This window comes from Alosa sapidissima, chromosome 12 (genome assembly GCF_018492685.1).
Source record: "Alosa sapidissima isolate fAloSap1 chromosome 12, fAloSap1.pri, whole genome shotgun sequence".
NCBI lineage: Eukaryota > Metazoa > Chordata > Actinopteri > Clupeiformes > Clupeidae > Alosa > Alosa sapidissima.
The window spans coordinates 24,350,504-24,363,071 of NC_055968.1; the positions used below are offsets into that span (position 1 = coordinate 24,350,504).

Here is a 12,568-nt window from a genome sequence, read left to right on the forward strand (position 1 = left end):
GATCGCACAGGAATGCAAGCTTTCCCACGCTTTGGCAGTAAAGGCTATTTTCCATTTCAGCAGATAATGTTAAAATCATTACAGACTAATATACTAATCCAGCTGACAGTTTAATGTGCTGCTTATGTTAAGATGTACAGTCACATCTTTCAGTTTTGTTTGTTTCATCAAAGCTAGGATCTTTGCTTCTATATCTATGCGTGTGTGTGTGTGCCTTTTTAGTCTTAAAAAAGTTCTTCAGAAAATGTCACTTAAATGAACATGTCCTTCAGTGCTAGAGAAAGCTCGAGACACCTTTGTTTCAACACGTATCCATTACTGTCGGAGTGACTGTCAGGCTGAATTAGCCCTCTCACCATGGGATCAAGCAATTAATGGGGAGCTAATGAGCTGCTGTTTGTCTTTGTGTTGAACCTGCAGCTGTTCAGGAGGGACCTGGCAGTGCCGCCGCAGACTGGCAGCTCAAGGCGGGGGCAAGGGGGCCCACCTCCGGAAGCCTGGCGAATTGGCCCCTGGACACCTCGGGTTTCACATCAAGGGCATTTCAATTTGCTCCCAGCTCTCGTTTGGAAAGAATAGGAGACAAGTAATGGAGGAGCTCGTGCCTAGAGCAGAGCAGAGCAGAGCAAAGGGGAACTCCTGCTGCTGAAAGGTCTGTCAGAGACCAAGGGGATGTAAGAATGAGATAGAGAGAGAGAGAGAGAGAAGGAGGGAGAAGAGTGTGTATATAAGAAGCAAGTAAAGAGTGACTATGTGAACAGAGAAAGTGTGATGACTAAATGTGGGTGACAGATTGAAGGGGGGTGGGGGTGTGCTGAGGGAATGTGTGCGCAGCAGGGAAGAGAGAGAATGAGAGGGTGAAAGACACGGAAGGACAGAGTCGATCTGAACTGAGAATGCTGGGATAGTGCACTGATTACAAAAAAGCCCAAAGATTACAAAAAAGCCCAAAGATTACAAAAAAGCCCAAAGATTACAAAAAAGCCCAAAGATTACAAAAAAGCCCAAGATTACAAAAAAGCCCAAAGATTACAAAAAAGCCCAAAGATTACAAAAAAGCCCAAAGATTACAAAAAAGCCCAAGATTACAAAAAAGCCCAAAGATTACAAAAAAGCCCAAAGATTACAAAAAAGCCCAAAGATTACAAAAAAGCCCAAGATTAGACAGCTCATGAAATCACAATGAGCCTAATGTGAAGTGTGATCAGTGCACAGGTTTCCCCTGGGGGTCTCTGGCGGTCAGCTGAATGAGACGCAGCGGGCCTCTAGCCGGTGATTTCCCACTCACTCAGGGAAACTCATCAGCTGGAAACACCTGCAGCACTCCGTAATTAGCGACCTTTGGAGCTCGTCTGCACCACACGTCATTACCGAGGCACACTGTTCATCAACGGCCATCTTCAGGACTCGCTAATGCTTCACCTTGAGTAAGTGTCATGTGAAGTACACGGCTGACTGTCTCAGGGGAGCATGTGTCAGTAAAGAACGCTGGGAAAAGGTTGTCTCATCATGGCGTGGATACCTAAGGAATGGATAGAGGGGAGCTTAACATTTGCAACATTTATGCATGGTATATTTTTGAAACTCCTAAAATATTACACAACAAAATCTAAAATGTTTATAAGAAAGGTTAGTGACACCTTATATTGCAGGGTTGCTGTTACCAGATTGAGTAAAAAGGAAAACGCGAGATGCTAATACTTACATGTGCACATGTTAAGATTGTTTGATTACAGATGTAATAACTGACTATTACTGTCTCGTTACACAATGCCAATTAGTGTCACACTGTAACAAGGGTACCATGATGTGAATAAAACAGCACACTTGCACATTTTCTTAACAATATTAGACCCATTTACTTTTTATTATACTGTATATGGAGGCTTATTAAAGACGGAATATAGCAATTAGATATCTCTGTAATACCATATCCCCAATGGATTGCATTATCTTTATGTCTGTATGCATTGTAAATTTGCATGGTAAATTTCACATTAAATTCAATCTCATGTTCTTTGCTCGGTTCCATGAGGAGCGTGCCCAGTCGGATGTGAAAGACACGCACTTGAGGTTTTAAGAGGCAAAGCCAGGCGGAGAACATGCCGGAGCACAAGAGGGCCACTTGAGCCGAGTGTTTCACAAAGCCGGGCCCTGAGTCAGTGTAACCCGATCGGCCAGCGGGTCGGATGGGAATGACAGGGGATGCCGCAGACACTCTTAAAGCCGGGGAATATGGCATGAGAAAAGGGGCGGCTAGGGCCTTTGTTGGTCTTATCTGTGGGTTGGCGCTGTCGCCACCTCAGTTTGGGATCTGTCTAGCTGTCTCTCAGCTCTCAGTAAAAGTCCAGACACAGACACACACATCATCCTAACGAATCCTGAAAGATAGAGATTCGGTGTTTCACAGGCCAAGGCATGCAAGTCAGCCATCAACGGGATCTGCCTTTGTGTGCGATTTAAAATAACACACTACACCTAAAAAAGGTATTTTTTTCATTTTCATAAACTCTGACCATAGCAATTCAATGAGAAATACCACTGAAGAGGTCAAGCTGCTTCACGTCCAATTGAATTGACAAAACTATCCATGAAAATCACCTCGGATTGATTTTAACATTTCAAGTACGTTTTAATCAATGGACCGGAAAGCGAAGCTTAAGCCGATTTACGTGCCAGGCGGCCGGGGTTTGCCTCTGTGCCCGCTGGCATTGTTCGGCACGACCACCGCACAGCACACATAAATCCAGCTCGACTTGCCTTCATGCCGCACGGCGAATATCGCAGCTTACCCTGCGCCGTGTTAACTGCCAGCTCGCAGGGCTGTTTTTTCTAACACTTTAAACAGACAGTTTGTCAGAGGATGCTCTGCTAATGTTATTGCCAGGTGTGAAGTGTGATGATTGCGTGTTGGCAGCCGTCACAGGCGCCCTGGAACTGGCCTGTGACCAGAGATCTATGTCGGTGAGAAAGTGAGAGAGAGAGAGGCAGAAGAAGAAGGAGGGAGGAAGAGAGAGAGAGTGACGTGCTTTGATGAGAGTTAAGTGCATTAGCGTGGTGGTCTGGAAAATGGCGGTCAGCATTTCTCGCACTCGGCCGGCCAAAGCCCAGCAGCGGCACGGCCACAGGTCCTGGGAGAAGCATGCGAGGACTGCTCAGCTCTGCTGGTGAATGGCTGGCTTTCATTTTCAGACTTCTCTCCAAGTTGAACCCCCCCCCCCTCCAAAAAAAAGACAAGAAATCACACCTTTCATCGACTCTTGTGCTTAAAAAAATATAAAAATTGAGGTTCGAATTGGGTTACAGCTTGAACTGTAAATGTAAATGTGACATACAATGACAGACTGGAGGTCATTCATCCCTAAATAATCCTCTTCTGGCCAAAGGGATACGAATTAAACTGAGGGTGCGCAGAGTAGCAGCTCATTGGCTTGTGTTGACCAGCTCTCATGTGTTGGACAGGGTGGCGATGAGAAAGTCAAAAGCATTGTGCTCTGTAGCAGTACATCAGACATGCAAATATTGTCCATCTGTGCAATCTGGCAGAAACACTTGAATCTTCATGTAATCCAATCAGCAGCCACCTCAGCCTCTCAGTCTCCAGCTTTGACCCACACGCTGATCCATCAGAAAAGGCGGCGGCGGTACTTTGCTGTGAGTTCATTTTTGGAATGCCTGCCAAATTAGCACTAATTACTCCCCCAATTCAACACAAGCTTTTTTTTTTGTTCTTCTGTTCTGTCACAGATGAGAAACCAAATTGTGCTTTAAACTCTTCAGTGGCTGCAATCGTCGAGAGAGGCAAAGCACAGCGTGTCTCTCTGAACAGATTTACGCCCTGGAAGCTCAAAAGGGACACGAGATGACAAGAAAACTTGGGGGTCTGGCACTCGGGTTAAGCTGGGATCCCCATCAATCATGACATGACTAGTTTTGAAGGGCGCACGTTAACAGATAAGCATCCCAAAAATGTGCGATCTTTTAGATAAAATATATAGACCAATAGTCTGTTAACCTCCTCAGACTTCAGAACAATCATGAAAAGAAACACACACGTATTGTATGATTTATTCAACAAACACGGCGGGCAGATTGGCTTTGACAGGTTGCTTTTGGTCTCAGAGGTGAAGCTGCTCGTGCTCAGGATCTAATGAGCTATCTCGGAGTCTCTTTCATCTTAATGGGTACATCAGTCTCAATTTGAACAGCTTCATAAGAATCCAACAGCAGGTGACGGGGCCATCTTTCTTGAGATTAGAGGAGGTTTGACTTATTGGTACTTGAAAAGCATGGTCTTACAGCTTGTGATTTGTGCCATTTAGGCTACTTGTTGTTTGCAGTCCAGAGATGAGATAGGGAAACACATAGTAGGCTACGCTGCTTCAAAGTCAAGCATCAAGCAGGTCATTGAATGTGAAGATACACATAAAAGTAACAGCTGGAGAGACTGAATGAAAAGCCATCAACGTTTGATTTGGTTGGTCAGATTTTAAGATGGGATTTGCCAGGATTTTCCAACATTGTGGACAAAGGTTATTTACCTGTTCTGTGAAACAATTCAATTTCTGTGTCCTTTCTCATCTCCTTCTCCATCTGTCAATCTCTCCCTCCCTCTCTCTCCCACTCTCCCCTTCACACACACACACACACACACACACACACACACACAAATACAGACATACCTGGAAGGAGGCCGAGTCACGGCCATGTCCTAACTAATACTCTGCAAACACAGGGCCCGGCTCTCGGAGGAAACCCGACCCCTGCTTTGTCGCTTGGCGTAAGTGGTAGCTGTAGACAGACTTGACATTTAGCTGGCCTGTCACTCAGAGAGAGAGAGAGGGCCCTGGAGTTCTGATTTCTCCCAGATTTTAAATAAATGAGGCTGTTTACTTAACACGGTCAGGTTTTAATCATATCCGATGGAGCTTTTAAAAGATTAAACACTTGGCTCTTTTGCACACCAAGACCTGTCTACAAAACGGGACCCAGAGGTTCTTCGTGCTGGGGAGTGGAGGGGTTTATGACTTTATGCACGCAGCACCTGTTAAATCCTGGGTGATTCACATCACCTAAGCCGAGGTGATTCACCTTTGATTCGTCTGTGAATATTAAGCACTGAAAGCTGTGACTGAATTGCAAAACAAAGACATGCTTCTAAGTGTGTTGACTCCAAAGAGCAAAACTCAAGAGTCCATCAAAGCCAGTGACAAATGTATATTATTGCACTGCATGTGTTCCCATGTCACATCACTTCACATTCAACTTGAGCTCACATTTCAGGCTAGCGTGTGTTCAGAGGGCATACATTTTTCTTCCATTTCACGCAGGATGGCGAGGTTTCAGACGTCATTTCTGAGTGAGTGATGACAACAAAGCTACGAGTAGCATTCATGTCTACCGCATTCCTCCGCCAGAGCATTTAAATAGTAGAGACAAAAGGCACGCCGATGAGTTGTCCACAGTGAGTAAATGCTTGAAAACCCACCCAAGCGGAGGATGGCTCTTAGGCCGGGTGATTAAGTGCTCTTTAGACTTTCGGTGACTCATGGCCCTCAGGTCACTCTCACCTGTCAAGACCCCCCTCACAGCACCCACCCACACCCAAACCCCCCCCCCCCCCCCCCCCCCGCACACAGACCCACACACACCCAAACCCGTACATTACAGGGTGTGTCAGGGCGGAGAGCCTTCCCTTCCACCAAACACAGGCCTCTCACAGGAACATGAGAGGAAGCGTCCATGACATGTTGCCTCAGTATTACACATGACGATGCGGAGCCAACGTGACAGCCAAGCATGCACTAGCAATGTGTGGAGTGATGGGCTTATTCAGGGGCGATTATTTATTAACCTGTAATAATGCATTTTAACTGCAAATACATTAAATATGACTATGACTGAAAAACAGCCATCTCACAAATCCCTTCACTGCCACAGTAGTTCCGGTCTCAAGAAATATTGATGTCACAACTATGACAAAAGAATAAAAAAAAATTATTAAACTCTGGGATGAGTCCAAACATCAAGGTGAGAGTATACCAAATATTTCTTGCAAACAATAAAAGATTATAATTGGAATGTTAATATTGATATAGACTATATTGTTCATTTAAATGCATTTAAGCTCAGTTGTCAGTAGCTTCGGCCCATCATGCAGCACCTTGCCTTTTGACATGGAGAGCCAACCCACGCCCAGACACAAGGGGAGACGGTTTTCCTTTAATGTCAGACAGGGGCTTTTCTAGAGGCACAGGTAGACTAAAGGTGCTATGATCAGAATCAGGATAAAAGTGATACGAAACCATAAAAGTGAGATTGCCTCATGTTGCATCAACACACCTTTGCATTCCGAAGAGACTTGAGAAATAAGAAACCACCAGCGCCGGCTAAAGGTAAGCCCCACCACATTTTTTTATATCTCGATAACGCCCCCAAACTATTAAAAAGGGGCCATTAAGAAAACGAAATAAATAAAAAGTTAGACAAAACTGGAAAATAACCAGTCAATGCGCTCTAGATGACTCCCGCTAACTAGGATGTCAGTGACAGAAAAGCTTTGTGCTGCTGACAACTTCACTAATCTCACATGAATTGCAAAAGGCAGGTGAAGTGGCACATTGTTATGAGAGCATGGAGCATCTACATCCTAGGTTTTAACAACCACTCACCCATGCCACTATCGCTGACACTCCCAGGGACGTGAACCAGGCCTGATGGGAAGCGCGGAGGTCGGGGCTGTTGTAGCTGCTTTGTCTGTGTTAAGCAAATCGATGGGGTGTTCAGTAGCTGGGGCCAAGGGCCTGGAGACACTAAAACAGCTCCAGCTCACTGTCCTTCTGCCTGTGTGGATGCTGGACTAATCACATCAGTTAACACACCACCAAGCTCATCAGTCCAGCCGTGCCTGGGGAGTGAGGGAGAGAGAGAGAGAGAGAGTAATTCATTAGATGAGTTATTGCAGTCAGGAAGGTATGTGAAAGGACAAATTAGATTATGATGCTGTCATGGTTAGGCAGTAGGTGGTCGAGCTCTAATACCTTCACTGCTCACTACTGCTCTCCAGTGGTGCAATTACAGACCTGAGACACTGATACTAGGTTCTCCACTCTTCTTTATGAATTAAATATTCATATGAGTGACTACTGTGTTATGACTGTTAATTGGAATATCATTATTATCTATTCTGTTATGTAAACAATATGGCATTAAAGAATATTAATGTAAACATTTACAATTAATTTCTCTTCTTTTATCTCCAATATTACCCAGTGCTTATGGGCATAGAAAATCAAAGCATCATTTCAACAACATTTGAAAAAAGACCAATTTGAACACCACATCTCAGTTTCGCCAACCAAGACTAAACAGTGTGAGATTAGGAGAGGACATGCTAGCGGTGGAAACCCCAATCTGATCTCAGTTCCCATGACGTGTGGTGGCGTCTCGGCCAGGTGGCAGCGGCGGCGGTGCTAGCGCGTGGGAGTGGAGGAGGTTTATCAAAGATAACGATTTAGCAGTCTCCCCTTATTCACCTGTGTTTGGGGGAGAGGGCCACCTCCACCCGCACATTAGGAGACAGGTGGTGATAGCACGGGGCACTTATCACTACCCCACCTCGCCACAGGCAACACACACACACACATAGACACACGATTCTTGCCTTTCACCCCCTGACTGGTGGGCTGCCACATAAGTGATGTATATGAGATACACCATTATCTGGCTTTGTGTGGAGACAATGGGGCGGGCGATGGCATGTTTATATTTCTGACAAGATGGCTGTTCTGGATGACTGCTTGTCACAGACACAGAGGGGGGTAGATGTCACAGGAACAGGGAACTTTCTCACACTGCGCTGCCGGATAACACACAGAAACACAGCCATGTGCAGTTCTCCAACACGTATTTGGATTTCTAACAACAGAGCAGACATTGTGTTAAATTAACCCTTAAAGGAGTACCGTCACACCGGTGTGACGGGAATGTTGAGAAATGAACATTCTAAAGAATATCTGGGTTCATTGAATTCAACATAGAATTTTAGAACCTTCAATTGTTGCGGAACTTAGAATGTTCAAAAACCTACACCTTTAAGGTGTGAAAGACTGCAGAATAAAAATAAGTATGTGTCCATTGCACATCAATAAAATGGTTGAACGGTTGAACGGTTTTACTACTGTAGATAAACAAGACTTAGTGAAGTGGCAATTAAGTGTCTACATGGAAGGATATACTTTTATCACATTCACATCACTACTCATACATTTTTACCTGCACCTGTTAGACTAATACAGCCAGTAATATTTGTCCTGTGATTACCCCAAAAGCTCCTCTATGATTATCCATGAGTGGGTGAGATGGCATATCAAAGTATCAGTGCCTGACTGTTTGTTCTGGGTGGGACTAATGAAAAGGAAAACAGCTGAATTAAACATGACACAATGTTTAATTAGCACGCTAGGCAAGGTGCTTTGCAATTATAATGTGACCTCGTTAGGAAAGGTTAAAAGATGTTGCCCTGGCATGGATTCTGCCTGTTTACACAGAGAGAATCCATATTTTTTTCTTCGGGTTTGTTTGAGAGACAGTGATTCAGAGTGAGGTTATAGTGTGTAAAAAGAAACAAATGTAGAGGCAGAAATACAGAAATAAAGCCCATCTTCCCTCAGGGTGAAGAAGGGAATCTTCCCTCGTTTGTGCAGTGCACTGGAAAGCACCCCACAAATGCATTCCAGAAAAAGAAACAAAATAGAAAAGCAGGACTTCATCATGACAAAATGGCTTCTGTGATGTTAACTTGGTTGGACACTGTGACAGGACTCTGTGTAAACGAGGTAACTTGACATGATGTGAACCGCACACCCGCACAATTCGCCCCATAGAGCAAACAGCCCTGGGATGAAAAATAAGAGTGCCATAGTGTTCTTTCTTAAAGGGGTGGTGGTGGTGGTGGGGGGGGGGGGGGGTGTGCAGTCTCATTCATGTCCATGAAGGAGCAGACACTTTTCTCTGCAGCAAACCTGTCAACGGCATGCAATGGCATGCTATGACCAAACAATGCGCTAACTGAAAAAAAAGAAGATTGAAATGAGTGACTAGGCCTAATGTTTCTAAGGAGAAAAGCTGTGACATATGAATGCCTACATTTGCTGACTAAAATCCAAACCAGATCACTAATTATGTCAAAATGTAGCCCGGGATCCGGTCCCCCCCCCCATGTTTGTGCTTTAGACTTACACATTGATTTATTTAAAAATGGCAATGTGATGCATTTGCATCACAACATTTTCTTAATTTTGTTTAGGCCTAACTGTTAAATTGTCATTTGTTGCCTAGGCTAGAAGAAGAATTGGATTTTTATTCACTCCCCTCATGCTTTGTTGCAAATAGATTTCAAGGAAGGATATTTCACCATTATAGGCTACATTTTGGACAGACATAAGAGAGCTATGCATGGAAGAAAACAAAGACACCAACACAAAACAGTCTCTAATTATAAATCAGAAGTGTTAGTGCGACCTCTTGTGGTAAAAGATAGCTTGGCCATTTAGAATCTGTTTACCGCTGCTTGGCAACAGGACTCGGAAATCAGACGAGGACTGCTGCTGTGTGATTTCAGCGATTCCGGACTGTTCTGGCGAAAGAGCAATCTTGATTTAACATGGCAGACAAAAAAGCGAAGGAAAAGGATCCCATTGACATCGTTCACCAGAATGCCATCCACGTCGAGACGATTTTGAAAGAAAAAAGATGTCAGAAGCTGTATACAAAGTTCAGCATCAACCCATACAAGAAACGTATGCAAATTACGAGGTTCTTCATTTCCTGAAATTTCTATCAAATGTTTAAATCATGTTAATATTACTTTAATGTAAACATTAACGTCGAATGTTCTGTCTTTTACTTTAGTTCACGTTTTGACGGATAAGCCCATGTCGACGAACACTCACGAGCAGATGGAGGCGGATCGTAAGTAGGCTAGCCTAGCCTAGGCCTTGTTAATGTGAGGCTCAGGAGGCATTTTGCTGAATGAGCCACTCTGAGACTATTATTTGCCACAAACTTTACTTTAACTTTTGTATGATTGCACGACCACATATGTGACACTGACAAGTTATCTGACTTTTTGTAAACAACACTACAGCTACATTCCTAAGGATAATTCATGGAGCGCACCTAGAACCAACAAAGAAGTACACTTACCCAATGACGGAAAGCCAAGAGATTGGCTGGATATCTACTCCTCTGGTAACGTAGGGCTAAAATCAGCATGGTATTATTGTAACCGTATTTTCATGGAGATTAAGATTCTACCATTAGGACATGGTGAGGCATGTCTCAACTCATACCACGGCTTTCAGAAAATAAAAGAATGAGTTATTTTCCTGTAATGGTACAGGCCAAAATGTTTCAGCTGTGTACTTGGTTCACCAATAGGACTATGCGGTCATGGTGCATCAAAGTATGGAATGTGGGACATGTCTCAATTCATGTCACATCTTGTCAGTAGCCTTTATAGTGATTAGGTTTCATGAACATCCTTCAATCTGCTTGGGAGATGCCATAAAAAAACGGTAGGAGCCTGCGTGACGCCTTACAACCTTGACCTTTGACCCCTATGGTCTTGAGTAGCCTACCAAATCAGTCCATCAAGGCTCAAGGTATGTTATGTTTGATGAAAATCCTTTACCGGCTCAGGAGATATTGATGAGACATCATGATGTGAACCAATATTGAAGTTGTGGTTCATTGAAAGCTCCATTTTTTCTGTGAAGTATTATAAAGTTGTAGGCTCCTGATATTGTTAATCTCCATAAAAATACTGTTCCAATGATACTAAATAGGCCTTTGCTATAACTTCCACCAACCATTTTTCAGGCTAATTTGCTTAGACTTGTTGCACACAACACTGATACATTTATAGATTTTTATCAAACTAGGTCTCATTTATGTTCTTTGTTCCTCCTCTCAGATCGTGTCTGACCGCAGTGACCGGAGACTCAACTTCCCCCGGCAGAACTCCGAAATCACCAAGTATATGGATGCTGCATGGCGCCTCAAAGAACAGACCCAAAACCTGCGCTAAAAGTCACACTGCTGACACAAGGAACAGCTACTCTATAAATCAAAGACTGTTGACAGACAACCATGTATTCATGTTATTTCTATTTGCTTACCCTTTAGGTTGAATGTCTCATAATGATAGATAGCCCAAGATAACTTTTTTTTCTTGTTTATGCAAAATAAAATCACAAAGTATAAACCTCTGTCTCACCAAAAGATACAACTGTCAGTAAATCATCTAGTATTAGCAATATTGACTGATCAAAAGGCTACATAAATAATGATCAATATTTTAAAATGTCGTGCCATGACATATGATCAATCATAAGGACCTGAATTATGTGTACGAATTTGTGTCCCAAAATTCAATAACAATCTGCCATCCGCACGCTCAGTATTTATGCCAGTTTAGTCATGATTTTAGAAGGTCCAGTTCAAGGTACTTCTGATTGTTTTAAAGCTCTTAATGGGCTGGTGCCTAGTTACATCACTGACCCCATGCATCTGCACCAAATCCCCAGATCTCGCAGATCTGCTGACAAAGCTCTTCCCCCGGTCAAGGCTCAAACAAAAAGGTGACAGAGCCTTTGCAGTTGCAGTGCCACGGCTGTGAAACCAACTGCCCCTGGACATTAATGCTCCCTCCATCTTTGTTTAGTCTAGTCTAAGTCTAGGCTCAAAACCCACCTTTTTACCTTATCCTTCCCCGCTTCCTAACCCTATGTCTGTTGCCCTATCTTTAACTCTCGGTCTCCTGTTGTTATTGATGTTGAGTCATTGTTGCTATTGATCTGTGTCTGTCTGCTGTTGCTGGTCTCATACTGTAATTAATTGTTTACTTATTTTTACTTTATTTTTTGTTTTTTACTTCATTATTTTATTTTGTACAGCACTTTGTGTTTAAATGTGCTATATAAATAAATACATTTTACTTACCTACTATGATACTGGAGGATTACTTTTACTTGTCTTAGTCCATCCATAAAGCCTGGACCACTAGAAAGAAAAGACAAATTCTTAAGATAATGTAATAAAACAGTTCAACCATTCATGTGCTAATCCAATCTCTGTAAATGGACATGTTGGTTACATACAATAGCAATGCCTTCTCATGGGGGAAAAATATTGTCGATATTTTTATATAAGATATTTTGAGTTTAAAATAATTATATTTTGCACTCAAGAGGCAGGCAATATAGATTAAGACTAAAAACATCTTCAACGGGTAAGGTATTCTTTTATTTGTTCTGGTTAGTGATTTTTTTTTTAGGAACAGAATAGCCTTATGTTGATATGCACTAATGTAACTAGGCTATACATGAAGACAAACCTTGGGCAGCCTACTGTCTAATACAACTCAATCCAGGTTAACTGCTGGAGCCACAATGGTTCCAGGCAGCATAATTGGTTTGATATCAGTGATTGATTCACACCACTCTATGGATAAAGATTTCCAAAGTTGCCTCAATACATACAAAAGATTGTTTCAATAGTTAAAGTT

The 12,568-nt window shown here is 42.9% G+C and overlaps 1 protein-coding gene and 1 long non-coding RNA gene across 2 annotated transcripts; one reads left to right on the plus strand and one right to left on the minus strand.

Moving 5' to 3' along the window:
- Nucleotides 1-1,067: 1,067 nt before the first annotated feature.
- Nucleotides 1,068-12,522, minus strand: LOC121678214. Its single transcript, XR_006021188.1, has 4 exons — nt 12,398-12,522; nt 12,004-12,063; nt 6,672-6,907; nt 1,068-1,522 (listed from the first exon to the last, which is right to left on the minus strand). It is a non-coding gene; the product is annotated as an uncharacterized LOC121678214 (long non-coding RNA).
- On the plus strand, nt 9,572-11,149 carry fam183a (family with sequence similarity 183 member A). The gene is made up of 4 exons (XM_042057554.1): nt 9,572-9,800; nt 9,913-9,972; nt 10,148-10,251; nt 10,976-11,149. The coding sequence occupies exons 1-4, from the start codon at nt 9,665-9,667 to the stop codon at nt 11,087-11,089; spliced, it is 414 nt and encodes a 137-aa protein (XP_041913488.1). The 5' UTR covers nt 9,572-9,664; the 3' UTR covers nt 11,090-11,149.
- Nucleotides 12,523-12,568: the final 46 nt, after the last annotated feature.

Coding starts and splice junctions, on each gene's coding strand:
- fam183a (XM_042057554.1), top strand. CDS start 9,665: ATGGCAGACAAAAAAGCGAAGGAAAAGGATCCCATTGACATCGTTCAC. Junction 9,801..9,912: donor CATCAACCCATACAAGAAAC/GTATGCAAATTA, acceptor CTTTTACTTTAG/TTCACGTTTTGACGGATAAG. Junction 10,252..10,975: donor GCTGGATATCTACTCCTCTG/GTAACGTAGGGC, acceptor TCCTCCTCTCAG/ATCGTGTCTGACCGCAGTGA.